A 27,460-nucleotide genomic window follows, 5' to 3' on the forward strand; every position below is an offset into this window, starting at 1 on the left:
CAATAAAACAGAAAACTGCCAGCAAAGCGAAATATTAATATGGATGTGAGGGAGCGCCGGTCTGGTTATTAATAGCCGCCAAATCCGGAAAAATAAGTTCAAGGATTATCTCAGCGTGGAATATGCTGTGACATCCCGGACAACCATTCCCGCTGCAGCACTCCATCCACCTCCAGACCTGCATATTTCATGCTCACCTCAGTAGTCCTGATAGCGGCTTGAATTTTGCAATGTGCGGAGGTTTTCCCATCATAACAAATTATACTGTAGTACCGTATATAGCCTACTAATTGAAGGGACCCCTTGGAACCCCTCCCCGAAGGGATCAAGGCACTTATGGAATGTCCTCTGCACAGACCGGGTGCAGGTCTTCTGTCTCTGACTCTTTCAGTATGTACTCCATATGAAAACATCTCATCGCAGTAAAAGTCAATTTACATGGGCAGCGATTGACGATGCAACTAGTCAGTCGGCGCTCGTTTTGCTCTGCGAGGAGGTGCTGATAAGTGCTTTGGCTGCGGCCACAAAAAATTGACTAGAACAATTAAATCCAGTTACTCTACACAGTCCTCTTGGATATCAATGTGCTTCTGATTGGGGTGTTGCAACTTCTTCAACTCATGCAGAAAGAATTCCTCTGACTGGGCACAGGGGTGCGCCAAGCCTTTGTGCTACCTGAGGCAAAGTGTCAAATAGCCTCTCCCCCCCCCCCCCCCCCAAAAAAAATGCAAAACAACCCACCCATTTTACAGACCTTGTAAGCGCGAGTACACAAGATATCCAACACATATTTAAACCATTAAAACTTGTCTGAAGTAATAGTCCGAGTAATAGTGCCCCCAATAGTGGCTCCATTAGTAAGTGCCCCTCTTAGTGACTCCAATTGTAATAGTGTCCCTCTTAGTGACTCCAATAGTAATAGTGTCCCTCTTAGTGACTCCAATGACCCCAATAGTCGCCCTAGTACTAATGGTGCTCCTGCTAGTGGCCCCAGTAGTAATAATGCCCTGGTTAGTGGTCCCAGTAGTAATAATGACCCCTGTAGTGGTCCCAGTAATAATAGTGCCCCCAGTAGTTACAATGATCCTCATAGTAGCCCCAGTAGTAATAGTGACTCCCTTAGTGGTCCCAGTATTAATAGTGAGCACAACAGTGGCTCCAGTAGTGATAGCACCCCCATTAGTGGCCCCTGTTAGTGGTTCTATTATTATTGACACCCATAGTGGCCCTAGTAGTAACCACCATAGTTTCTCCAGTAATAATAGTGTTCCCCATAGTGGTCTCTAGAGCTCCTGACGGGCAGCAACCCAACAGACATTTCTCTCACTCACTCCACAGCTTTGGTTCTACTGTGGCCATTGCTGCTGAATCTATGACTCCTGGCCTCTCCTCCTGGCATCTACGTACAGGAACGCGGGCACCAAGGGGAAAGGTCAGGGGTCACAGACTCAGCAGCAGCTGACGAACAGGAGCTGTGGACTGAGTGAGGGAAATGCCTGTCAGGTTGCACCCGGTCAGCTTCCAGCTGGCAATTAGTTTTTACCAGTTATTTATATGGCCAGTAAAAAAAAACTGGACAAGTGGCAACCCGCAAACCCTCTGAGATCCTGCAAACTGCTGTCAGAGCAGCAGTCTCGGGTCTCCTTATGGTAGGGGTGCAGCTGTTTGGACAAACCAGATGTAAGCCACTGCAGTTAAGTCAGAATTGGACGTAAATTTGGTTCCTTCGAGGTGTTTCTTCAGAGTACAAGACCAGATAATAGTCTGAGGGTACCAGATCAGGGGAATAAGAAGCATGATCCAGTACCTCGAAGCCCAGGTCAGCCAGTTTGCTTTGGGTGATGGCCACTGGGCGGGACAAGGCATTTCTGTGCAAGAAGGTGACATCTTGGGTCAACTTTTGGCATCTTTTTGGCTTCAATGCCTCTTTAAATTTTCTAGAAGTATTGTGTAATACACAGCTGTGATAGTAGACCCCTTTGGAATGAAATCCAAAAGCAGTATCTTATTTTTATCCCAGAAGACAGACGCCATCACCTTGCATGACAACTTTTGCACTCAATAAAGGCTTTGGACGTGGGAAACCACTGTGTCTCCATTTTCTTGGTTGTTCTTTTGATGTAGGATCATCTACTGTCTTATCTACTGTCACCAGTAAAGACAGGAAAACATCAGGCTCTGTCAAATACGATGCAGAATTCCCGGCAGGCTTGCACTCAGGCACAGTTTTGGTCTGCTGACAAACTATTTAGGTCCCATTTGGCAGACCCCTTCCCCCATGTCCTGGTCATTGTAATTTTTTGACCCAACTCTTTCTCTGGAAATCTTCTGAGCCTCGGTTGTAGTCACTGGCCTTCCAGAATCTTGTCATGGGTGTCATCTATGGTATCTATGGTTCAAAATATTTTTATTGGGTTTGCACACAAGAACAATTTCGAGAGAATAACGTATTAACTTGATATACACATTGCTCCAATGGCTCTTGTGCATTTTGTCATAAATGTCGTTCAAATAACATTTCGTATAAACTAGCGAAAGAAATAACTAGATTAACATAGTGTAGATTAATAGTGAAAGAAAAAGATATAGATAGATAATAGAGGACAGATTGGGCAGGAAGATGGGTCAGTGGGGCAGGGTGAGGGAGGGGGGTGTGGAGCACTAATGGCCACACTAAAGCAACTTGTGTTTTAGCAATGTGTACCTTAGGGATAGTGGATTCAGGTTGGAACAACGCCCGATTGGAGCCAGGTCTTTAGGTCGTTGCATCTATGGTATCTAAACCATCACCACTGGATGGTCTTCATCATTGGTGTTGGAGTGGCCAGTTTTAAATTTGGCAACCCAATTTTTCACTTTGAAGTATGAAGGGCACTTGATAGCAGATGTTTGCATGATGTCACTGTGAATGACTTTAGCTGACCTCCCTCTTAGAAACAGGAACTTCATCACTGTTCTGCTTTCTTTTGCAGTGAAATCTGCTGCAGACTCAATACTTTGTGAGCAAATTTTGGCCTGATCTCATCTGCCATTCTTATGTTATGCAGATGGCAAAGATTGAGCTTTTAAATGATATAACTTTCATTGATGTAGAAACAAATAAAGAGCGAAAAGCTAAGGACTTATCAGTACCCCGTCGTATATACAGGAAGCAATCATCAGTACTGTATGTGACCAGTCGTTAGTGTGATTGTTCAAAGAAACCCCCCTGAACTTCCCCTATTGGACCTGCCATGAAGTGGAACACTCGCCCTGAAAAGAGCGATACCACTACTTACACAAGATAAGGTCCGACATCAGAGAGAAACCAGGAGACCAGACCACAGGACTGGACTGTATAATTGGATCTGGGGACTACGAAAGATGCAGAGTGCTTGACACTAACAAACTGACAGCAGGCAATCTAACAATAGACAGGAATGCTGAGAGTCCTGACATGGCCAAAATACTAGAAGTATAACCAGCACCCTTAGCAAGGAGGAGCTGGTTTATATATCAAAGAAGTTTGCTGACTGAGCTGTCAATCACCAGCCAGTTCTTCAGCTTGACGGCAGCAGGGAGATGTTCAACCCTTGATGGCCAAGGCAGGCTGAAAAATGGGTGTGTCGGCAGGCACATCACATGATGTGGAGATGACGTAATGACGCCACACTGTATCCAGTCCCGAGACACGAAAGAAGCTGGCACCCGCAGCGCCTTGTTAGAGATTGTATCAGGGACAACAGAAGAACTGCTATAATGTGGGCGAGATTAGAAAGTAGCAGGAGTGCTTTCATACGTATATTGGAGTGTCCCTTTAAGAGTAACCATTTCTTCATATGCACCTCTATTGTTTCTTTACCTCATATTTATGGTTTATCTGTCACAATTTAGTTACATTATGATTAATTTGTCTGCATGATACAGTGATTTACCATACAGCCTGAGGCACAACACCACGTGTTACCTCGAGATGTTTTGTAGAAAATTCAATAAAGGCGATGAAAGCAATATCATGTACCAAGTGTAGTGAGTAGGGCTGTACCTGCATGGGGATTCTGCCCAGTACGGCTGCCATTTCCTTTTTCGAAGGTTAATCTGTACCTGTGAGAATTTTCAGCGATTCTACGTCCGGAGGCGATTTGAGTTCAATATAAAATAATTTGTGATTTATGACCTGCGCAGCACTAATCTGTTTTCTATATAACAGAATGAAGAACACAAGACTTTCTCCGGAGAAGGAAATGCTGATAATAATCAGCGCCCTAAAAGAAGCAAATTTGCCTAAATTTTTGGCTGAAGATGTGATACTGTTTGAAAACATCATGGCTGACCTGTTCCCGGGAGTCAACCTTCAGAAAGCAAACACCGAAAAAATAGAGGTACCGGCAGCTTTCAAAATAGGAAAAATTAACAAGTTTTTAATTAGGAAAATTCTCTTATCATCATGGCAAAAAAAGTAGTCGCCTCTCTTCCGGCTTGATATTTTTAGATAGTTTTTTATTTTAATAGAATACATAATGCCTTCATATAGTGCCAATTTTATTAGAGCCCCTGGCCCTCTTATGGTTGGTGCTTCCCTATATGGAAATTAGAGCCATGCCCCAGAGTGCAAAATAAAATCATGTGACATGTTTTCAGTTGATCAGTTTCAGTGTGAATCCACATTAGATGGGAAAAATTCAGCGATCTGAGCGACTTCCAACGACGCCAGGTCATCGGTGCCAGACTAGTCAGGCCTGAATTTCACTGCCAACCGCGTGGGGCTTTCTTGTGTACCTGCGTGGAGAGTATACCGAGAAAGGCGTAATCAAGGAAAAACATTCAGCGAAATGTAATCTTGCGGAAAGTAGAAAATCATTACTAAAAGGGGTCAGAGGAGGATGTCAGGAATTGATCTGACTAACAGGTGCTGCACAGTCAAGACTAGTCTAACACAACACTGGTGCTCCAACTAACGTGTCCAAATGTGTAAGTCACCATTCCTTAGCACAGATGGGCTATAACAGCAGACGACCAGTTCCAGCGCCATTGTGTCTAAGAAAAACAGAAAGATGAAACTCCAGCGGGCAAAAGAGCGCAAAACTTGTATCACTGAGCAGCGGAGAAACATCTCCTGGCCAGATGGATCCAGATTACTGTTGTACCGTGCTGATGGGAGGTCAGAATTTGGCGTAAGCAGCATGAATCGATGAACCCTTCCTGTCAGCCAGTCAGACAATGTCAGTGCCAACATCTAATTTGCAGCAACTATAGGAAGCTTCCTGTCCGCAGGGGCCGATATTCCTGAATGATGGTGGGATCTATGCCACAATGAATTGCTGCAGTTCTGAAGGCCAAAGAAGTCCAACGCTAATAGATGGGGATCTAATAAAGTGGCCGTTCAGTGTAGTGTACAAATAATACTCATTTATAAGATAGTACGTGTATATTCCAGCAATGGCGCCTCCTTCCTGCAGCTTTGCCCAACAAATGTGCTCATGTATCGGCACACAAATAGAAAATCCTTTTGTTCTTTAGCTCCTTAGTGTTTTGCTCATCCAGAAATGACCTTTACAGTTTCAGAGGGCTCTTTACAATGTAAACCCTTCACTGCCGCTCTTTCCTCTATTTTTAGGTTTCTTGTCTCACAATATTTCCAGATCCGCATAGAAAAGTGCTAATGTCCCCATTTATCTTCTCTATGCATCTGTTGTTCTTATTTATTCCACCTGTGGGGACGCGGCGCATTTACAAATCAGATTTTACAGCAATCTGAGTGTTCGTTTGTTTAAGCGGTTATAGTTTTTTCATCCCTCTAATTGGTTCTCCTGCCTCATTAACGCTCTCGGCTCAGCCGTTCCAGCACAGCCATTTATTAAAACTACTTTCCTGCTCCGACTTTCCAGTTTCTCCCTCTCTGTGTTGTAGAAAGCCGTCTCTGCAGCGGTGAGTGAATTATGTCTGCAGCCGTGGGAGAGTCAAATGGAGAAGGTCATCCAGTTCTATCAGCAGATTGTGGTGAGTGTGAAGATGGGGGCGACATTTCAGCCGGCTCATATGGGTGGATTTGAATTGTGGTTTCCGCGATACGCAGTAATGCGCGGCCATTGAAAGGCATGAACTTTCACCGGTTTGCACAGGCGAGTGAGTAAGAATTGCGGATGCCGCCAGCAGAAGAAAAATCGCAGCATGCTCTATTTTATGTTTAATATGTTTTTATTACAACTTTTGTGAATTTTTACACAGTAGTAACAAAAAAGAGGTAACAAATAGCTAGTCTCACAGGACCGCTGCATTACTATGGGAGCTAGGAAAATGACGAGTCGTAGCAATATTTGCCAGAACTCCCAAATGTTAAATGCCTAGCAGGCACCCCCTCCGTAGTTATACTTAGACAGTCGATCATTTGGGAACCAGGCCCACTGATATAGCTGGCTCCATAAAATATAAAAATCCAGTTTCTGAACAATTGAGTCCACAGAGAAAGAAAACAGAAAAACCTAGGACAAAGAAAAAGGATGGGGGGTGGGGGTGGTAAAGGGAAGGAGCATCGGACAAAAAGGGAGGAAGACCCCCTAAATGGCAAGCAAAATAAATGTATGGCCACTCGAGACCAACTGGCTAATAATCCAGATAACGGGCCCGCGCCATGACCTCATGAAAACCCTGATACGACCCGCCCCCTTCACCACCCTGAAACTCAGATGAATCGCGAAATTCGTTTCATATTGACTAGGCACGTCTGCTCGAGCTCACGACACCGGAGCCCTCATCCCCCAACTCCTCCATATACATTAGCTGATTCAGCTCTTGGATAAATTCCAGAATCGAGGGGGTGACGCTGCTTCGCCAATGGAGTGGGATAATGGCCCTGGCTGTGGTGAGGAAGTGACGTAGGAGACCCTTCTTAATCATGGCGAAAGGACGAGGAATAACAGAGAGCAGTGCCAATTGCGGGCTGACCTCCACCGTGCCATGGGACACACCCTTCAACAGCTCGAAAACCTTCCTCCAGAAAGGCTTAATAAGCGGACACTCCCACCAAATGTGGAGCATGGTGCCACGTCTGGACCCACATCTCTAGCAGGAATTTGTCACTGAAGGAAACATATGGTGAATCAGATCTGGACATCTGTACAACTTGGAGAGGAGCTTAAAGGGGTTGTCCCGCGCCGAAACGGGTTTTTTTTTTTCCAATAGCCCCCCCCGTTCGGCGCGAGACAAACCCGATGCAGGGGTTTAAAAAAGAAAACGGGATAGTGCTTACCTGAATCCCCGCGCTCCGGTGACTTCTTACTTACCTGGTGAAGATGGCCGCCGGGATCTTCTCCCTCGGTGGACCGCAGGTCTTCTGTGCGGTCCATTGCCGATTCCAGCCTCCTGATTGGCTGGAATCGGCACGGGGCGGAGCTACAAGGAGCCGCTCTCCGGCACGAGCGGCCCCATTCAGAAAAGAAGAAGACCGGACTGCGCAAGCGCGTCTAATCCGGCGATTAGACGCTGAAGATTAGACGGCACCATGGAGACGAGGACTCTAGCAAGGGAACAGGTAAGTGACTAACTTCTGATAACTTCTGTATGGCTCATAATTAATGCACAATGTATATTACAAAGTGCATTAATATGGCCATACAGAAGTGTATAACCCCACTTGCTTTCGCGGGACAACCCCTTTAAAGTGTTTCTCCTGCGCCATACAGACCAGGGGGAATTTTTGAGCAAACGTGAATGCTGTCTCCCAATCAGAGTCTTGCAGTTCCAGTTACAGGTCCCTTTCCCATCCCTTGGTGTACCGTGGAAGACCTTGGGTGAGCCTCCCCAGTATGATACTGTAAATTCTGGAGAGGACACGGGCGGGTGGGCTGGTTTGTAGAAACAATTTTTTAATGGGTTCAAGGGGATCCCGGAGGCGACACGACCCCATCCAAGCCCTCCAGAAGGAGGACAACTGGAGATATTCCAGCCACAGTAGCTTCAAATCCGGTCAGGATGCCTGTAAATCATTAAATGATGGAAGACCCCCAGAGCCTGCTATCTGACAGCACTGTATGTCCTCCTCCTCTCTCCAACAAAGGAAGCTCTGCTTTTCCTGACCTGGAGGAAATGCAGGGTTGTGAAATAAGGGGGCTAAAGCCCCTCTACGGGTCGCAATGTCTCCTCTAGCCAAAACGGCTCCACAAAACGGCTGCGAGAGTTGCTTAGCTTGGCTAATCAGCAGGAGATTCTTATTGGTATTCCCGATCTTTCCCGATCCCCTCTAGCTTCCTGATCTTTTACGGGTCCCACTTGGTCATTGTGTATGTGGGCCAGTGGAATGGGAGTCAGCCTGTCCGCTAGAATTTTGGAGAACAACTTGATGTCTAGATTAATGAGCTAGATAAGGCGATAGCTAGGGCATAGACCCGGATCTTTGCCTGGCTTGGGGAGCACCGTAATGTGGGCTATGAGTGACTCTGAAGGGAATGGGACCAATGGTGAAATTTGGTTGAATGTATCTTTCAATATAGGAGTCAGAATTTCACGGAACTGCTTGAAAAAATGGAATGTGAAACGGTCCCGGTCAAGGGCTTTCCCTGACGGCGAAGCCTTAATGGCCTCGCTGATCTCCTCCGCAGTAAAATCCATCTCTAAGGCCTCTCTATCCTCTCCCAGAATACTTGGGAGGGCCGACCCAAGTAATATACTCGTCAATCTTGCTTTCCCGGCTGTCGGGGGCCATATCAGCTAGCTGACCTCTTATATTGTAGAGTCCTTGGTAGTAATCACGGAATGCCACCGTGATCTCTTTAGGGTTGTGTGGCCTGTACTGTCCAATAAGTGGGGAACATATGTGAGATTCGCGCTACTGCAGAGGTAACGTGCCAGGGAGCGTCCACATTTATTGGCATGCTTATAGGAGTAGTGCTTCAAATAATCGCGAAAACGCAAATATTTTTGATCGCATGCTCTATTTTAGCACGGATTTCGTGCGGATGTCCTACATCGAATACAACAGATACGAGTGTTCCGTCACCCGTATGCAATTAACATTGTGTATGAGCGTCGGAAACACTCGCTACTTCATAGGAAAATAGACGGAAAAGCTGGAATGCCATTTGGAGAGGAGCAAAAGATCTTTCTTCCATGCGGACGATACCATACATCCACGCAGAAAAACAATTGTATCCCTGATCTTCAGCGACCATTTGCAATTACTTTCTGCAATGTATTACAGGTCTTCCACTGCGGAATCCAACCTGTTTGTGTAAGCTCGGCCTTGCAGAAAGTTTTAGGGCACGTTTACAAAGGCTTATAGTCGCCCAAGTGATCACTCAAAAGAACGATTATGGGCGACTGTTTACACGGGACCTACGGCACATGAAGCAAGAATCGCTCACTTGTCAAAGTCGCTTGGTTTTTAGCTCACCTCTCTGCATTCCGTTTTTTTCAATTTTTTTTTCCATTTTTGTCTAAATATTCCCTTAGGACTAATGCCCATGGACGGATTTCTGTCACGTTTCACGCGGCAGAAATCCCCGGTGTTATTCCGCAGCAATTAGGTTCTTTTGAACCTGATAGCTTTTTGCCTTGCAATGTTCATGCTGTGTAATTCTACAGCAGAATTCCGCATCGTGAAAGAAATCGCGCCATTTGCCATGGAAAAACGTGCGTCCGGCTTCCATTGTAGTCAATGGAAGCTGTCCGTCCCACGATACTTCCGCTGTGAGCACAGCAGAAGTAACGCATGATTATGCGTCACCGGCCACCGCCAGCGCGTCACGCGCTGCACTGCACATGCACGTCGGCTCGCCGGACAGGGACTCTCGCAGCGGATCCGGAGAGGTGAGTATGGGGTCTTTGTGTGGCGCCGTGTTGGACTTTGCTGCGATATTCTGCTGGTGGAGCCCACCACGGCCGTGGGCATGAGGCTGTAGAAAGGCAAATTGGCTGCTCGCCCGCAAGACCCCTTGGTGGAAGTGGCGGGCTATGAGAAAGGAGTAGGGGAAAGGAGGGGGGGATGTAAGGAAGAAAAGAGCAAGAGAGAAGAAAAATAAGAAACTAAAAGGAAACACCCTTAAACTCTGATGGAGGAGGAGGGCAGAAGAGTGAGGGCTTTAGCCCCCGCATTGATGCTCAGGACAGGGAATCATAAGGGCTCAATGTCAATACAGATTCTTATATTCCTCTGAGTTTTGGAACCCAATCCAGTAATGCCACGTTTTAGAGAATTTATCCTGTGTGGCTTTAATAGAAGCTGTGAGGACTTCCATCTCCATGGTTTCACGAATCAGATGGAACCACATTAAAATGGAGGGTGGAAAAGTTTGTCATCAAAGTTTCAGGACACAGGCCCTTTCTGCGTCAATCATATGTCTCACCACAGAGCGCCCGTAAGAGTACGAGGGGATGTCGCTAAGATGCAGGAGGAAGAGTCAGGAGATTTTGGCAGTGCGAAATCCGTACATTTGGAAGTAATGCGCCATACCTCAGAGCAGAAACCCGACAATACCGGGCAATCCCAGAATACATGCATTAAGGTCCCCTGGCTTGTGCCACATCTCCAGCAAAGTGGGGTCACAGCTGGTATCCTTCTATGTAGTCGGGAGGGCACCCTGTACCAACTGGAGAGGATTTTATATCCTGTTTCCTAAATCTTACTTGAGATGGAGGGTTTGTGTGTAAAGGTGTAGACTCTAGTTAATTGTTCAGATGCGAACGATATCAACAAGTCTCTTTCCCAAGTCAGAATGAACGAAGGTGGAGGGGCCTTTGCCTGCCTAGTTAATGTTATATATGTGTGAAAGGGTGTGACGGGAGGGACCCATGCCGGTACAGAGCAGCTCAAATGGGGTCTTAGCTCGCGAAAATTTCTGGGCGGGGGTGTGTGTATTCCGTCTCATTTTTTTGCACACTAGTTGACTTGAATTGGTGACTGTCATACAGGCAATGGGACCAGAATTGGATGTGATTTTTTTTTTTTTTTTTTTTTAAGTCCAAGTAAAAAAAATGTATGTCTATAGATCCCCATTGACTATAATAGGTCATTATGCTGTCCATTGCAAATACAGACCGCACATGAAGAAAAAAAATTACCCATTTTTTTCCCCCTTATCCATGGGATAGGCGATTAATGTCTGATCACTGGAGAACTGACCACGGGGACCCCCGGTGATCCTGACATCTGAGCACTCTGAGTTCCCCAATGAGAATGGACAGGCAGTGCACAAGTACAACCACTGCTTCATTCACATCCTCCACCGCATGCATGTTCATGGCCACTCCATTCACATGAGGAGCTGAGGGTACGCAGATGTCAGGATGCATGGAGGTCCCAATGGTCAGACCGTCATCAATCAGACGATTATCACCTATACTATGTATGTTTACTATATATATATATAACCAACCTCTTTAATGAGGTTATCCAGGTTTATGGAAAGAGTAGCCGATGACTGGCAACCAGAAGTGAGTTTAGGGCCCGTTATTTGCCTCCGCCCGGAGGGGTAAAGTTTCTCCTTAGGGCAATTTTACACTGAGCGACTTATCATTCGCACGAGTGAACAAGCAATGGATGGAGTTCACTAATTCACTCGTGCAGCCTGTTTATACAGGCAGATAAATCATTCACTTGCAGATCGTTCAGTCGTTCACATTCGCTGCACCAGTGAAGCAATGATTTTTCATAGAATGAGCGACGATTGGGAAGTTCGTTCATTCTCGTTCAATCTTCAACCATCTTCCTTTTACTTTAATCACTCCATGTAAAAGAAATACTTAGAAGGTCTGAGGAGACTTATAAGGCCATGCATGCTCCTCTAGAAAATTTATGCAAATTGAAAGATTGAACAATACCTCTGCAGTGCCACCTATTGGAAGGCAACATTCTTGCAAGTCAATGTCAGCCTTTTTAACAGGCCTTGTAACAATGACTGGAAACATTAGCCAAACCAGAGTCTTCCTCCGAAGTAAAAGATAAGCATATACAGACAGTTGCAGGAGTTTGCTAAAACCCCGAAGCAGTCTGTCGTACATGGGTTATATTGTCCTACATTGTTACAAGGCTTGTTAAAAGGTCTAACATTGACTTGCAGGAATGCTGTCTTCCAGTAGGGGTTGCTGTAGAGCCATTTGTCCGAACTAATAACAGCAGCACCACCTGTCATGCCCTGAAAGCAGAGTCGGCTCCAGGTTTACATGGGCCCTTGAATGACAAAGTCACAGTTGGCCAGTTGGCCCCATTAGTATTTGTCCTGCTATGCGCTTGAGTAATTTAACGGTTCTACTCTGCCCCCTTAGTTATGTATAGGCTGCACTGTGGCCCCTGGGCCATGTATAGGCCGCACTACGGCCCCTGGGTCATGTATAGGCCGCACTGCGGCCCCTGGGTCATGTATGGGCCGCACTATGGCCCCTGGGTCATGTATGGGCCGGGGGTTATTATTGTTGTTATTATCTGCAGTCAGGTGATCTTTCTAACCTTCACATTCGCTCCAGGCTCGGCATGGTGTGATGCTGGTGGGTCCCACAGGAGGGGGAAAGACCACAGTGCGAAGAATTTTGGAAAAAGCTTTGCCACATTTTCCTTCATCCCCAACAGGACGCGGCGCTCTGCCGGTAAATCTACCTTTCCTTTTATTTCAATAAAAATAAAAAAATGTTTGACCAGATTCTCAAAAACAGCAATATAAGGTTTATAAATTATAAAAATGTCTTAACGCATCCCCGCAATGTCAGGGGACTTTTCAGAATAAGCTGCCGTGTGTGTAGATGAGGAATAACACCATATCTGGCAATTATAAGCCTGCAGTTTTCCCTCTGCAGGCCGTATATCTAATTCTCCGCTCCATCAGCATCTGTGGGTGTCTCTTTCTCCCCCTCCCGTTTTCTCTCCATAGACTTCTATGGGCAGCATGAGTCATCACTCTTCTTTACTTCCTTTTATCCATCTTGCTATCTTTGTTACTAAAGATGGATTTCACTTGAAAGCAGGTAGTGGACAACAAACTAGAAGGAAGGGAGACCCTAGTGGCCAGAACTTTAGATCTCAATCACATCAAATTGCCCATGTGTGGTGCTTCCACCTATCAAACGTATGATCAGCCCGCTCATATCTTTATACCAGTCAGTACAGTTTGCCATGTATTAATGCAATGTTGTTGAATTGATTTACAAGACCATGACAAGAAAGCGGAAAGTGGAAACCTTTATCATAAACCCCAAGTGTGTGACTCTTGGCGAGTTGTACGGTGAAATCAACCCCAACACCATGGAGTGGTCGGATGGTCTCCTGGCCTCAGCGGTACGGACCTTCACACAGCAGTCAGCCAAAGAGGATGGAGCGATGACTTCTACCGCATCCACAGCGCAGGTGCCTATATACTCTATTCGATAACGTTAGCTGGGCCTATGTTTATGGAATTACTATAGGTGACTAATTGACCAGAGCAACCCTCTAATACCAGTTGCAAATTCCCTTCCCTGTTATTTGTATCAGGGTCACTATAAGGAGGATCAGGAGGAGTTCAGTGATGTCCAGAAGACTGAAAGTGAGAAAAAAGTGGATGATGTGTCACCACCACCTAAAGGTAAGTGTATCTCATCTGTATATACATCGTGTACTGGAAACTGTTGCCATAAGCATCATTATTAGTGACTTAGCTTTATCAGAAAACACGCAGAAGGATGTATTCTGATGCAGTACAACATCAGAAATGGCTTCCTTGATAATACAGGATATATATACATTATATATCCTGTATGATACTCCAGAGCTGCACTCACTATTCTGCCGGTGACGTCACTGTGTACATACATTACTTATCCCGTACTGATCCTGAGTTACATCCTGTATTATACTCCAGAGCTGCACTCACTATTCTGCTGGTGGAGTCACTGTGTACATACATTACTTATCCTGCACTGATCCTGAGTTACATCCTGTATTATACTCCAGAGCAGCACTCACTATTCTGCTGGTGGAGTCACTGTGTACATACATTACTTATCCTGTACTGCTCCTGAGTTACATCCTGTATTATACCCCAGAGCTGCACTCACTATTCTGCTGGTGGAGTCACTGTGTACATACAGAACTGATCCTGTACTGATCCTTAGTTATATCCTATATTATACTCCAGAGCTGCACTCACTATTCTGCTGGTGGAGACACTGTGTACATAAATTACTTATTTTGTACTCGTCGAGACTCAGATCTTAATTGTACAAATAATAAAAATATGCAGCAACAATTAATTTTGAAGTCCCATTTCTGTCAAGTACAGTCACTTACGGGTTGGAGAAATACTTCCTAAAAACACCATTATGGGGCTGTAAACTAAGTTGCCTCCAGGACCCTGTTTGCCACATAATGGCACCCTGTAACCCACACCAACTGAGGGAGTCCTCCTGTGTAGCACTTTCATAGTAATTGTCCATACCTCCTCCAGTAGCGAGTGCTGAGATGCGCCCTCGTCAAAAGATCATGCCCACTGCCTGCTGTGGCTGTTTACAGTCCCTGCAATTCCGATACCGAAGTCTCCTCCCAGTGTTCCTCCCACCCCCTTTAGCTATGGCATTGTGCCATAGCTACAACCCAAATCCCTTGGGACACACGTATTTGGGTTTATTTATCCACTCCCTGACTACTAGGTTGTTCAGTTCTAATTGTTTTTCAGGTTTCCAAGGTAGCCCCCCAACACATGAACACATTGTCCGTAAACTCAAAGTTCCAAATAAAACCTAAACCCTTTAAAACATCAGATTTTACAACATTTCCCTGTTCCGGTGGGCTCCGGGCTTCATAATCAAAACATTCTTTAAGCTTTTCTGAATGTCCTTTTTGGCCAAATCCCGGTTCCTTCAATAATCCCAGGCCAGTCTATTGGCGCTGATGAGCAGCTTCATCGAAGAGGTGAGAATTTTTAGAATAGTCTGGTAAGACTTGTGGCTGGCTAGGCTGCCATGGAGTGTTAGTCCCCAATTCTGTAATGAACTGCATTACCAAATCCCCTCCTAATCCCACCTCCTCTCGTGAGAGTTGACTCCTGCAGTTTGCGCCTGCAGCAACCAGGATCAAACCTTTTGGTAAAGAAGACAGCAGGGAACAAAATGATGGGTCACGATGGCTCTACTGTCTCCTCTCGTCATATCTCAAAACATGGTCTGTCCCAGCAGCATGTGAGAGTAAAAGCCAGTGACTACACCAGTAGAGTAATGATAGCTTAACGGTTCACGTGACGCCAGTGACGCTTTTTCAGAAACGAGTTAATGAAGCCAAGTAAAGAGTCCACAGTCAAAGTTTAGTTTTAAAACCAGAGGCACACTGTTTTTACTGGACATTTCCAACTTTGATTTTCCAAGTGCATTGCTGCAACAGTCTCAAGTACAATACTACTGGCATTTTCTTTCACCACCTTCCGACACACTTGTGTTACGCACTCACTCTTGTCCCAAGATACTGGCGCCATCAGTCTCAGTTATCTGTTGGAGAGCACTCCGGACCTAGAGAGACAAACACGAGCAGTCCTTGCTTACTTTTCATGCCCTTTCCTCGCTGACCTAGTGACATTCAGGGGCAAAGCACTCACACCAGACTTGTCCTCTTACTTGCAGTAGCGGAGTCGGTACTGTTCCTCTACTCTGTAGTTAATCAGGGGAGTGTGCAGCATTCACACTGACTCCTACTCCAAGAGCTGATGCTAACTTCATGTTCCGGGGGGGGGGGGGGGGGGGGAACCATCTTAAAGCTACATGAGATGAGTCCGGGCCTAACCCAGACAGAAGCGTCAGAGCGTCAGCCTTCTGCTCACACGTCCTCCTTCCTCAACAACATCTCTCCTTTTCCTCTTCTCTCTACCAATTCTGCCACCAACCGCTCTACTAATCACAACACACAGAGCAGGTTAGAGAAACAGTAACGTGGACACCACCAGGATTGGTGACACGAACACAAGACATTAACATAACTTATATACCAAGAACCTTGCATTGTTTAATGTGGTCAGAGTATTGATTATCGGTATGTATACCTCTGATAGTAAATGTATTATGAGTGCCATTGCCGTTTTTTGGTTTCTGCTTCTACTGTATGTTGCAGCCATGGTTTAACGCGCACCTATGGATTTCTATTGGGAAGTGCTGACCTATTTTATCCTTTTTTCTATAAGGCCGAGACATGACATTATATTCTTATCTACATCTGTTATTGTTACATTGTTACTGCACCTTCCGGATAACACAACTTCGTTGTAACGTTTAGGTGACCCAGACTGGTACTGGATAATTCTGGATGGTCCGGTGGACACCTTATGGGTGGAGAATCTCAACACCGTTCTAGATGACACAAAGACACTTTGCTTGGCCAACAGTGAGAGAATTCGTCTTCCACAAGGAATGAGGATGATATTTGAGGTGGATAGTCTGGCCCAAGCCAGTCCCGCTACTGTCAGCCGGTGTGCCATGGTGTATATGGTAAGATTACTCAGCTTTTATAGGACTATTCTTGGGTAGGGCAATTTAGTTTGAACAATAGAATCTAACCATTAGGAACCCCACCAATTGGAAAATGGGGGTCACATTTCTCCCATTGCTGCCCTTAGAGTGGGAGGACAAGACAAATGGTAGTCTATGATTCCATATTTGTCATTGACTCCTATGGAAACTATCGGGAAACCACCAACACTTACCACTTCAGGGTATCAACAAGGGACATGGGACCACCATTCTCTAGTCTGGTGGTCTTCTCAAGAAAGAGGCTGAGTATCCATAGGATGTAACAGAGGTCTTCTCATAGGGGTGCTCTTTTGGAGAGTTGATTGGACATGCTCAGATTATTGATGTGCCCAATAGGCCTGCTTGGCTAATTAGAATCTCTCTTAATAGGATCCAGTGGATCTCGGATGGCAACCTTTTGTCAAGACCTGGCTAATGCAAATATCCACCAAAGTCCCGACAATCGGCGTCCAGTATCTGAATGCACTACTTGAAAAGTCCGTGGACAAGGGTATCAAGTTCATTTGCAAGCGTAAAGACAAGTTAGTGTTCCCGGTTCAGGACCTGGTGCTCGTGATGAACCTGTGTAAAATTCTGGAGGCTTTCATCGACTTCATGAGTGGAAACGGAGGCTTTGGACAGAGTAAGGGATGATCTCGTATCTGTGGGTATATATGGTCCAATGTTAAACTGCGCCCCATTTGGGGAAGTTATATACTTTATCAACCTTAAAGTGATATTAAACATTAAAGGGGGTATTTCATGAATCAAATTCATAGAAAAAGTCCCAAAAGACTATTAACCACTATTTATAGTACTTTGTACTGTTTCCACCTCAAAATATACCTTTTTTCATTTTTTTTCCTTCTCAGTGTTTTCCTCAGCTCCATCCCTGCCTCCGTGGGCACGCTGCTGGGCAGTGTGACTTAACCCATTCCTCTGCTTTCTACTTGGAGCTCCTCAAACCTCTTACAGGCTTAATGCATATGTCTTTCACTCCCCCTGCTTCACCTCCCCACCAGGCAGTCATCATCTCCCTCAGGCATTTCTAAATATAGTCCCCATAACGTTCTCAGTCAATCTCTTTACCCATCTGGCAGCTGTAAATATAAACCCCAGTAAGCTCCTGGTAAGTCTCCTTCCCCTAATGACACCTGCAGGTATAGTTCCCAGTAAATTTCCAGTCATTCTCCACTTCCCTATGGCAGCTATAAATATAGTCACTAGTAAATACCCAGTCTCCTACTACCTCTTAAATTTCTCAGTCAGTCTTCTTCTCCCTCTGGCAGGTGTAACTGTAGTCCCCCTTGATATTCCCAGCCAATCATCTTTCCCCTTCTGGCAGCTGTGAAAACAGTTTTCTGTAAGTTTCTAGTCAGTCACTGCCTCCCTATGCCAGCTGTAAATGTAGTCACCAGTAAATACCCAGTCTCCTTCCAACTCTGGCAGCTATATAGTCCCAATAATATCCCCATTCTCCTTTGTCTATCAGCTGTAAGCATAGATCCCACTACGTTCCCAGACAGTCTCCTTCTCCCTCTGGCAGCTGCAACCTTAGTCCCCAGTATGTTTTCAGTCAGTCTCTTTTTCCCCTTTGACATCTGTAAAAATAGATTCCTGTAAGTTCTTAGTGAGTCTTCATCTCCCTCTGGCAGCTTTAAAAATCAACAGAGAAAAAAATTAGCTCATCGCAATTTGTAGTCCACAGTAAGCCCCCCAGTCATTCTCCTTCTCTGTCTAGCAGCTGTAAATCTAGTCCCCTGTAAATCCCCCAGTAAGCGATGCTGTATGTTGTAGCTTCCCATATATTTCTGTTATTGTTCTTGGCCTGCTTTCTTCACAGTAGTCAGTGACTTGAATGAGAAACTTCCTTCTACAAATAACCGTGAGCTCCGGTCTGCGTCTGAGTCCAGGAGATCGTACACCCCCAGCCTGACAGAGAGCCTGAGAAGAAGGTTAGTGTGATAACGATACCTCTCATTACAGTGAGGTCATATTGTAGTGTCATCAGCGGGGTCATACTGGAGTGTCATCAGCGGGGTCCCACTGGAGTGTCATCAGTGGGATAAGTCCCCAATTTCCTTCTCATTTTAATCTTTTTTCTCTCTCCTTGGTCTACTGAAATTTGGAGAATAGCCAAGATCTTCAATCCCATGTAAATTTCTCACCATTTCCAAGATCTCTGCTTGCTGTCAGTGAATGGGAACATTATTTTTACATCTAGAGGCTGAAAACCTGTCCCAGCCACATCCATTCTTGTAACATGCAATGCACCTCTGTCAGGACACGTCTAAAGGGGTCGTCTGGCCACTTAAAGGGTTGTCTAGCCTTTTTCATTAGCTGATGGATGGGGCTCAGCCACTCGGGTTCCCTGTGCATCAACTGATCATCCGGCTCCCCTGTCAGTGCAGTGGGCTGGACATCGTTGTCAGCGGAAAGGATAGGAGGTTGAAATCAATTGGAGAGCCGCACTGTTGCTGCACTTCCTGCTCCTCTTATGGTCACAACTGGACGTAGTATTCTGTCCGTAACCAGGAGCAGGAGGTGGAATAGCAGCGCAGCGCTCCCATTGATTTTAATGGGAGTGAAGCCAGCAGTCTCACTCCTTCTCCTGTCCGCTGATCACGTCGTCTGGCCCCCTGCAATGATAGTGGGGCTGGAGGATCAGCTGAAGGACAGGGATCCCGGGCGGCAGGCCCCCATCTATCAACTCCTGATGACCTATCAAGAAGATAGGCCAACCCCTTTAAAAACAAACACTGAATGCTTTAAAGTTATAAAAGTAGTAATAATCATCTTACTGATCCCCGACGCTCCTGATCTGATGCTCCCTGGGGTCCTCCACTGGTTTCTGTACTTCCTGGTCAATGTTGTCAGTGATTGGCTGCAGCAGTCACATGACCATGTCAACGCTTGTGATATGATTGGTTGGAGCCGTCACATGTCTGTGTCAACAAGGACCAGGACAGCCAGTGATTGGCTGCAGCAGTCACATGACCATGCTAACAAACAAGAAAATACAGAAGTCAGTGTAGGACTCTTGGAAGTGTCAGAACAGGAGCGCTGGGCAATCAGTGAGGGGATATTGATAATTTTCTTATTTTAAAACACTGAGCATTTTTAAAGCAACAGCGACCCTCTGGTTTCAGGACAAAACTCTGTCCCCGGACTAAAGGGGGAGGGTATATTGCAGGCTGTTCTTCCATGCTGATATCCCTCCGATCCACTGGTTCGGGATCCTGTTTTCAGGTGTCCAAGATGGCCACTACAGTTTTCTAGCTACGTAATGCACACTGTCTAATGCATTACTCTCTAATTGGTCAGCACTGATCATGTGAGCAGTGCTGGCTAATCAAAGAGCAGGTATAGTGCATTGGTAGGGCAACACTGCCACTGTGGGGATTGGTCAGACTGACGATTGCATCGGGCATCTTGGACAGCCGAAATCGGGATCCGGAACCATCTGAGCAGAGGGGCGTCAGCACAGAAGACCACCAGCAGGTAATATACCTGCCTCCTTCAGTCCTAGAACAATATTTCACAAGAAACTAAAAGGTCATTTTAATTTTGAGTGAACCGACATCTTCTTCAAGTCTTTGGATGTACAGGATTAGTGAAATTTAACTTCCCCAACTCAAAGGCCTATGGAGGGCGCTCTGCTGCTCCAAATGAGATGAAATTTGGACAACGACCATTTCAGAAGATGTGCTCACCGTTTCTTTAAGAAATGTTTTAGTAAAGAAGTTGCTGATAGGTGGCGCTGTGGCTATGGAAATCACGCTGCAAATGTTCAATATGTCCTCCTTGGTTTTTCAATAACTCTCTCCATTCACAAAACCGATAGGTGGGGCTCTGGCAGACTTCTGGTTGTGCGTTACTTTGAAGGACCACGTGTACCGTGACAGACCTGCATCAGTGTCCAGTCTGAAGGGCAGCATTCGTCTGCATGTTGTAGCGATTGAAGCTGACTCACTGCCTTCAGCGGTGGAACACATGGTCTTGCGAATGGAAAGTATTGTTGAAGACCAAGGGGAACATATTGAACATTTTTAGCATGATTTGCATAGCTACAGCGCCACCTATTGGTGACTTTTTGTTAGGTTATTTTAAAGAAATGGTGAGCACATTGTCTAAAGCAGCTGGCTTCTGAATTGCATTACATTTGGAGCAGCGGCATGACTTCCTCAGGCCCCTGAGTTGGGGAACTTTAATTTCGTTAACCCTGAATATAATATTCCCATTCACCGAATGCAAGCAGAGATCTTGAAAATGATGATAAGGAATTTCAAGACATAGTGGCAAATTTATTCACTGCCTGCTGGTTGAAGATGCACCAAATACATAGTTACCCAAGCCTCTTGATACAATTGGCGCATATTGGGTCGCCCGTGGACCACAAACTGATCTACGCTAGTTGATAGCTGGCTTAGATATCCACTATAATATGCATCGGTTTCTGCTATTACAGTAACTCTATTGCCGCCTATTATTTACAAAAGTGATAAGGGTGGCGGAATATTAAAAATAGTTCGAACGTATTAGGCCCATATGGCTTGCATCAAAAATTGCAACTATTTTACTCCAGAAAATTGTGCATTTGTTGCAAGTTCCACCCAAATCGACTACAAAGTTGTAGAACCTTCCAGTCACGTTTTACTTACATACCACCTATTAAGCCTTTCCGGTGGACACGGGTGGGATGTGCGGATGCAGAACCTATGTGACATGTTAAATTTATCTGTAGAGAAGAACAGAAGTGGTTCTTGGAGAAGCATCCTGAAAAGCTGGCGCCTCTACTGGGGAAGTTGTACATTTTTGCATTTACATGGGCGTTTGGTGGCGTTTTAACCCGGGAAGATGAGTATGAAGGAGATTCCCTCATTGGACTGAAGGCCAGAGATGAATCCTTGGTGAACGTCACCTACGACTTCAGCAACTTTGTTCACGACTTGTTTGAAGGAGAGCGACGTAATGGTAAGATAGTCCTAGAGTGAATACTACTACCACCACCACCATCCTCTGCGCTACTGCTCCCTCCATCTGCCAGGTTGGCAATCACCGGTCTGACCATCCAGAGGCTTGTTCTCATTAGTGATGTGGTTTCTATTTTTCTGCTCCATTATGGGAGTAGAAGAATGGAATCCTTTGGCCGAACTGATGTGTCTCATGGCAGGTTTAAACGGCGACGAACAGACTCCATCGATTATAATAGAGTCTGTTTGATGTCCATTATGGTATCCAGCATTTTCTAGGGCAAAATAGAGCATTATTTCATTCTGAATTGATTCTTGACATCCTCCTCTGACCCCTACTGGATTTTATTGGAACCTCTGATGCAGATATAAACAAGTCATGAGGTACAGTTTAATTTCATACTACGGTTATGACTACTAAATTAAATATATACCCATAATCCGAACAAGTCTCTTGGCTATTTAGGAGGATGAATACATTTGCAAGGCACTGTATGCACTGAATTTAGCACTTTATTAGACCCCCATCTAGTTCCGTTGGGCTCCTTTGGCGTCCGGAACCGCAGCAGTTCATCGTGGAGTAGATTCCACTCGGTGATGAAATCGTTCTGCAGGAATATCGGCCCCTGCGGACAGGAAGCTTCTTGTAGTTGCTGCAGATTAGATGGAGGTGCTGACATGTTTTGACCAGCTGACAGGAAGGGTTCATCGATTCATGCTACTTGCGCCAAATTCTGACCTTCCATCATCAACAGAAATCCGGAACCATCTGACCAGGAGATGTTTTTCCGCTGCTCAGTGATACAAGTTTATTCGGACACGTTAGTATTTTAAGCGTCAGCGTTGTATTCAGCCGCTCCTGACTGTGCAGCTCCTGTTGGTCAGAACGATTCCCGACATCCTCCTCTGACCCCTTTTGTTGAGCAGTTGTTTCCATCCACATGATCCCCTTTTCACTGAATGTTTTTCCCTGATCACACCATTCTCTGTATACTCTCCCCACTGCTACGCAAGAAAACCCCACATGGGCGCTAGTGAAATCCTGGCCCGGCTAGTGTAGCACCGATGAACGGCCTCGCTGGAGGCCTCTCAGATCGCTGGATTTTCCCATCTAATGTGGATTCACACTGAAACTGATCCACGGAAAACCTGTCACGTGATTTTATCCTGCACTCCGGGGTCACGGGGAGAAATACCGTACAGGGAAGCGCCAATCATGAGGGGTCTGGGGCTCTGATAATGGGGCCAGTCAGTGAATACGTCTAATATATTTGTTTACTGCTTCATCTATGACCACAAATGCCCATGGGGGGTTATAAAGAGCCGGAGGTTTTCTTCTTCTCTGGTTATTGAAGCTCCGGATCCGGTATCGCGCTTATCATGTGACTATTTTATGTGAGTTTCTGATACTTATTTTTCAGGTTCCTCTCCGAGAACATAACCCCCATTATGTCTTGTACTTGGCCGCGCTCCTAACTCTGATTATATCACTCTCCATAGAGGATCGGCGCACGATTTCCATCGCCGTCGCTCTTCATCCAACAGATTTCTCTCATTTTTTTTCCAGGCGTTCAGATGCCTCCAGAAGAGAATTCGGTTTTCAGTTATTTTGTTGATCTCCAAACTGGGAACTTTGTGTCCTGGGATAGTTTGGTTCCCTCCACAGAGTCTGTAATCCAGAAAGGTGAGATTTATTGTCCTGATAATATCATTAGTGGCGTGATTAATTTTGATCCAATAATCTACGTTTAGATTATAGAATGTAGCTTGGTGAGAGTCCACTGCCTGGGACCCCACTGATCAAGTGTCCACTCAGTCAGTGTGCTCATACACTGAGCTGACTTCAGCAGGACGTAGACAGCCCCATTTCCCACTGCAGTGGCCAAGCTTGGTACTGCAGGCAAAATTCATTGAAATGAATGCAACTTGGCCTGTAATACCAAGCCTGGCGACTGCAATGGGAATGGAGCTGTCTGCTTTCTGCTAAAATCAGCTTAATGCACAGGTACACCAATTAAGTGAACAATCGCTCAGCAGGTGTCCCAAGTGGTGGACTCCCACCGATGTACTATTGATGAATTGTCCTGAGGATAGGTCATGAATAGTTTACAACCAGACAACCCCTTTAAAGGGGAGAAACTTACCCGACTCCATCCGGTCCAGCACCTCCGCTTCTGGCTTTGTTCTGACAATAGATCACATAATATAGACCTCCCTCCACCTTCCCAGCATTGGTGATGACTTCCCAGGGGGCCGCTGTTCAGCTCATCTGAATAACTAAGTCAGCCCCCTGTGATGACATCACCAATGCTGGGAAGTTGGAGGGAGCTCTGTACCCCATCAGCTGGACTGAATCGGGTAAGTATTTCCCCTCCCAGATAATCCCTTTAAGGATTTCAAGATTTCTGCTTGCTGATATTTATTAGAAAACTCCATGGTTTACTTCTTGAAGATGAGAATCTGTTCTGGTCCTGTGATGAACCCACAGGAGCAGAACCCGTTCCAAGCATCAGAGATGAGTCTTGTGACGAGCCGCGTACCTCTGTGCCCATCAGTCCTAGATCCTTTTTGACTTATCGTATCTCTTATTCCTCACTTGTTTCCCTTTTTTTTATGTCTTTTTGATTTCACTTCTTTTTTAGTGTTTCATCCTTAACTCGCCATAACCCGTCTGTTTCCTCCTATTCGTCCTGATGTATAGCCAGCTGACAATCAATCACCAGCATACCTGTTATTAGCGTTGCTCATGGGTGGTCCCTTTGGAGTATTATTACTGTGAGGGGGCCACTAAGGAGCACTATTATTGTGAGGGGGTCACTAATGGTCAATATTATGGTGAGGGGGTCACCAAGGGGCAATATTACTTTAAGGGTCTCACAGAGGGACACTGTTACTGTGAGGGAAGCACTAATTGGCACTATTACTGTGAGGGGGGGTCACTGAGGTGCCCTATTACTGCAAGAGGAACACTACGAGGCACTTTTACTGTGAAGGGACACTGAGCAGCATTATTAACCCTTTCCAATCCACTGTCTGACATCTTCCTACATTCTGATTGAAGCTTGTACAGCTCCAATGTCAGAAGAAGTCCGACAGGGTATTCTTACCGTCTATTGCCAGCCACTCCGCTGTCGGAGCCTCTCTGGTGCACAAACACTGGCTTTAGCCAGCAGATGGCACCGTTGTATAACAGCAAAAAGAGAAAGTCTTTTGGGAAACCCTGAATCCAAAATTGGATTGGAAAGGGTTAATGTAAGAGGGTCACTGAGGGGCACTATTAATGTGAAAGTTTCACTAACTGGTGCTATTACTGTGAGAGGATCACTGTGAGAGTAAGGGGAGATGAAGGGTGTGGTTTGCCTAAAAGAGGTGTGGCCTGATGTAAAAAAAAAAAAAACTTGCTATGTGTGCCACGGGTATTGGCGTGCCTTTCATTCTTCAAAGGTTGGGATGTAGCACACTATATCCTTATACTATATCCTTATAGATGTCTTCTTTAAGGAAATATAAATGTGCTCCTCTGAACTAAAGAAGGTGTAGAAACCCAACCGGCCTCGTACGGCTCAGGTGACCTAGAAATGCAACCGGACAAAATAACAAAAAAATTGCTCTGGTTCTCATGGACTTACTGGATAATTTGCTGAGGATCTTTTTGGGCCGCTGTTTTAGTACCTGGACCCTTCGGGCGTCCTTTTTGCTCCTCCTGGCACCGGCCGCCGCCGTCCTACAAGTGCTGCCGGTGGCGCTGATGTCCGCCTCCATAGTCCCCTTCTACAGTGCTAATTCTTTGCTTTGTTTTTGGCTTCTTCTTTATCACATTTCGCACGCGGTTCGGCCACTTATCTCCCCCTCCATCGTCACGCTCGCGCACCAGAGCTCTCTGGGCTTTTTGCATTATTCCTTTTGCATTTCACAGTGATAAGACAGACGGCAGCGAGGATTATTTATAGCGCTGAATATAGGTTTCGTCTTGTGATGCCGCCGTCTGACATTACCGATTCTTTATCCAGTCATTTCCTTTTATTCTGTATTGTTGTCATTATTTTATACAGTATAAAGCTTAACCCGCAAATATCATACCGCACTGCGCCGAAATACCGTTCTTATTTCCCTTTGTAATTTTAGTGTTTTATTTGAAATACCAAAGTTTCATGTTATATTATTCAATTACACTGAACGGCCACTTTATTAGAGACCCCATCTAGTACCATTGGACTCCTTTGGCCTTCAGAGCCGCGACAATTCGTTGTGGTGTAGCTTCCACTTGGTGATGACATCGTTCTGAAGGAATATCGGCCCCTGTGGACAGGAAGCGTCTTGTAGTTGCTGCAGATTAGATGACAGCTGACAGGAAGGGGTCAGCGGTTCATGCTGCTTGCGCCAAATTCTGACCTCCCATTAGCACGGGGCTACAGGAATCTGGATCCATCCAACCAGGAGATGTTTTTCTGCTGCTCATTGATAGAATTTTTGCGCTCTTTAGCCCACTGGAGTTTCGTCTTTCTGTTCCTCTCAGACACAATGGCGCTGGAACTGATCATCTGCTGTTATAGCCCATCCGTGCAGGCGAACAGCGAGTTGTACGTTTGGACACATTAGTAGTTTGAGCCCCAGCGTTGTATTCAGCTGCTCCTGACTGTGCAGTTCCTGTTGGTCAGATTGATTCCTGACATCCTCCTCTGACCCCTTTCAGCACAGAGTTCTTTCCATCGATAGGATCCCCTTTTGCTGGATATTTTTCTTCGATCACGCCATTCTCTGTATACTCTCCATTTTGTTACACAAGAAAATGTAATGCAGCATACACATAAATAGTAGTTCTATATCATACATGTATATAACATAGCTATATTCTGCACATATATAGTCCCACTGTACTGTACACATCAAAAATACTGCTATACTTTGCATATTATTAGTACCCCTATTCTGTACAAATCGATAACACTGCTATTTTGTGCACATAAAAGGTACCAGTAAACTGTATACATCAATAGTACTACTACACTGTATGTATTAGTAGTTAGAGAGTCATGAATGCCACATGTCTGAGTAAGGAGGCGCTATAGGTACCTAACTGGAGAATCGGAAGTTCCTAGATGTTTGGATCTTAAAATCTTAAATTTCTTACTGGAGACGTCGATTCTCTAAGCCATTGTTGGTTGGCGCTGGCTGGACTGGGGCGTTGAGTTGAAGGAGTCTTCCTGTTCTTCACCCTTAACCCCTGCAAGGAGCTGTGGACTTTCCGAGTCACATTCCCAGGTTGTGCTCTATAGAGCGGTCATGGATTGGTGGCATTGGCGCTGATAAGGCAGTAGTAGCATAATCTGGATCGGAATCGAGGGTTGGCACCAACACAGTGGTCAGGATATGACAGACCATAGACGAGGCGGGAGCATAGTTGGGGAAAGAGTCAGGGATCACAGTTAGGAGTAGAAGAACCGGTACCAGGCGTACAATCCCAAAGGCGAAACAAAAGTAGGATCAATTAGGAGTCGAGAACAAGATCAGATTCACAAGAACAAGAGCAAGGCAAGGGTACGAACCTCAATCTGCAGGCAAGACATGCTGATTCCACCTAAAATAGGCTGCCAGGCCTGATGTCACAAGCGGCTGTCTTGGCAGCCCAATGCCAGTGGCCATGGTGAAGAGGAGAACTGCGATCAGATCCAGCTAGGTCAAAACTTTCTCATAGGAGGAAGCGTCCACTTGCCTAGAGCCGCGACGGCTCACCGGGACACGACACTGGCGCCAGGGGTGGAGAGTAACAAGAACTACTCACAAGTCCCTTAGCTTTATCGAGCCTATTCAGCATTGGTAGAAAGGCTTGTTCTGGGTTAATATGGGTCATTGGAGTCGTCGTGGACCCCCACCTTCCTGGACTCACACACTGACCCCCTGCTGCTCCATATGGGCGATCAGTGACGTGGGGGGTGCAATCTGACATGTACTCACATGGTCATTGTACGTCTGCCTGGGACTCCGTAGACTGCAGTATCTCGCTATCTATACCCTATAGCTGTAGGGGATTCTCCAGGCTTCCATGGCACAGATAC

At 45.7% G+C, this 27,460-nt stretch overlaps 1 protein-coding gene across 3 annotated transcripts in view; it reads left to right on the forward strand.

Moving 5' to 3' along the window:
• The window catches only part of DNAH14 (dynein axonemal heavy chain 14), a 225,456-nt gene that overhangs the window by 132,117 nt on the left and 65,879 nt on the right, over nt 1-27,460 (forward strand). For all 3 annotated transcript variants that reach the window (XM_066595168.1, XM_066595169.1, XM_066595170.1), the window contains exons 35-44: nt 4,190-4,361; nt 5,890-5,979; nt 12,436-12,555; nt 13,115-13,309; nt 13,436-13,526; nt 16,199-16,410; nt 16,822-17,074; nt 18,275-18,386; nt 21,176-21,405; nt 22,972-23,088. In XM_066595168.1, the coding sequence (XP_066451265.1) occupies nt 4,190-4,361; nt 5,890-5,979; nt 12,436-12,555; nt 13,115-13,309; nt 13,436-13,526; nt 16,199-16,410; nt 16,822-17,074; nt 18,275-18,386; nt 21,176-21,405; nt 22,972-23,088 (1,592 nt within the window). The remainder of the gene's footprint in view (nt 1-4,189; nt 4,362-5,889; nt 5,980-12,435; nt 12,556-13,114; nt 13,310-13,435; nt 13,527-16,198; nt 16,411-16,821; nt 17,075-18,274; nt 18,387-21,175; nt 21,406-22,971; nt 23,089-27,460) is intronic.

This window comes from Eleutherodactylus coqui, chromosome 3, assembly GCF_035609145.1.
Source record: "Eleutherodactylus coqui strain aEleCoq1 chromosome 3, aEleCoq1.hap1, whole genome shotgun sequence".
Lineage (NCBI taxonomy): Eukaryota > Metazoa > Chordata > Amphibia > Anura > Eleutherodactylidae > Eleutherodactylus > Eleutherodactylus coqui.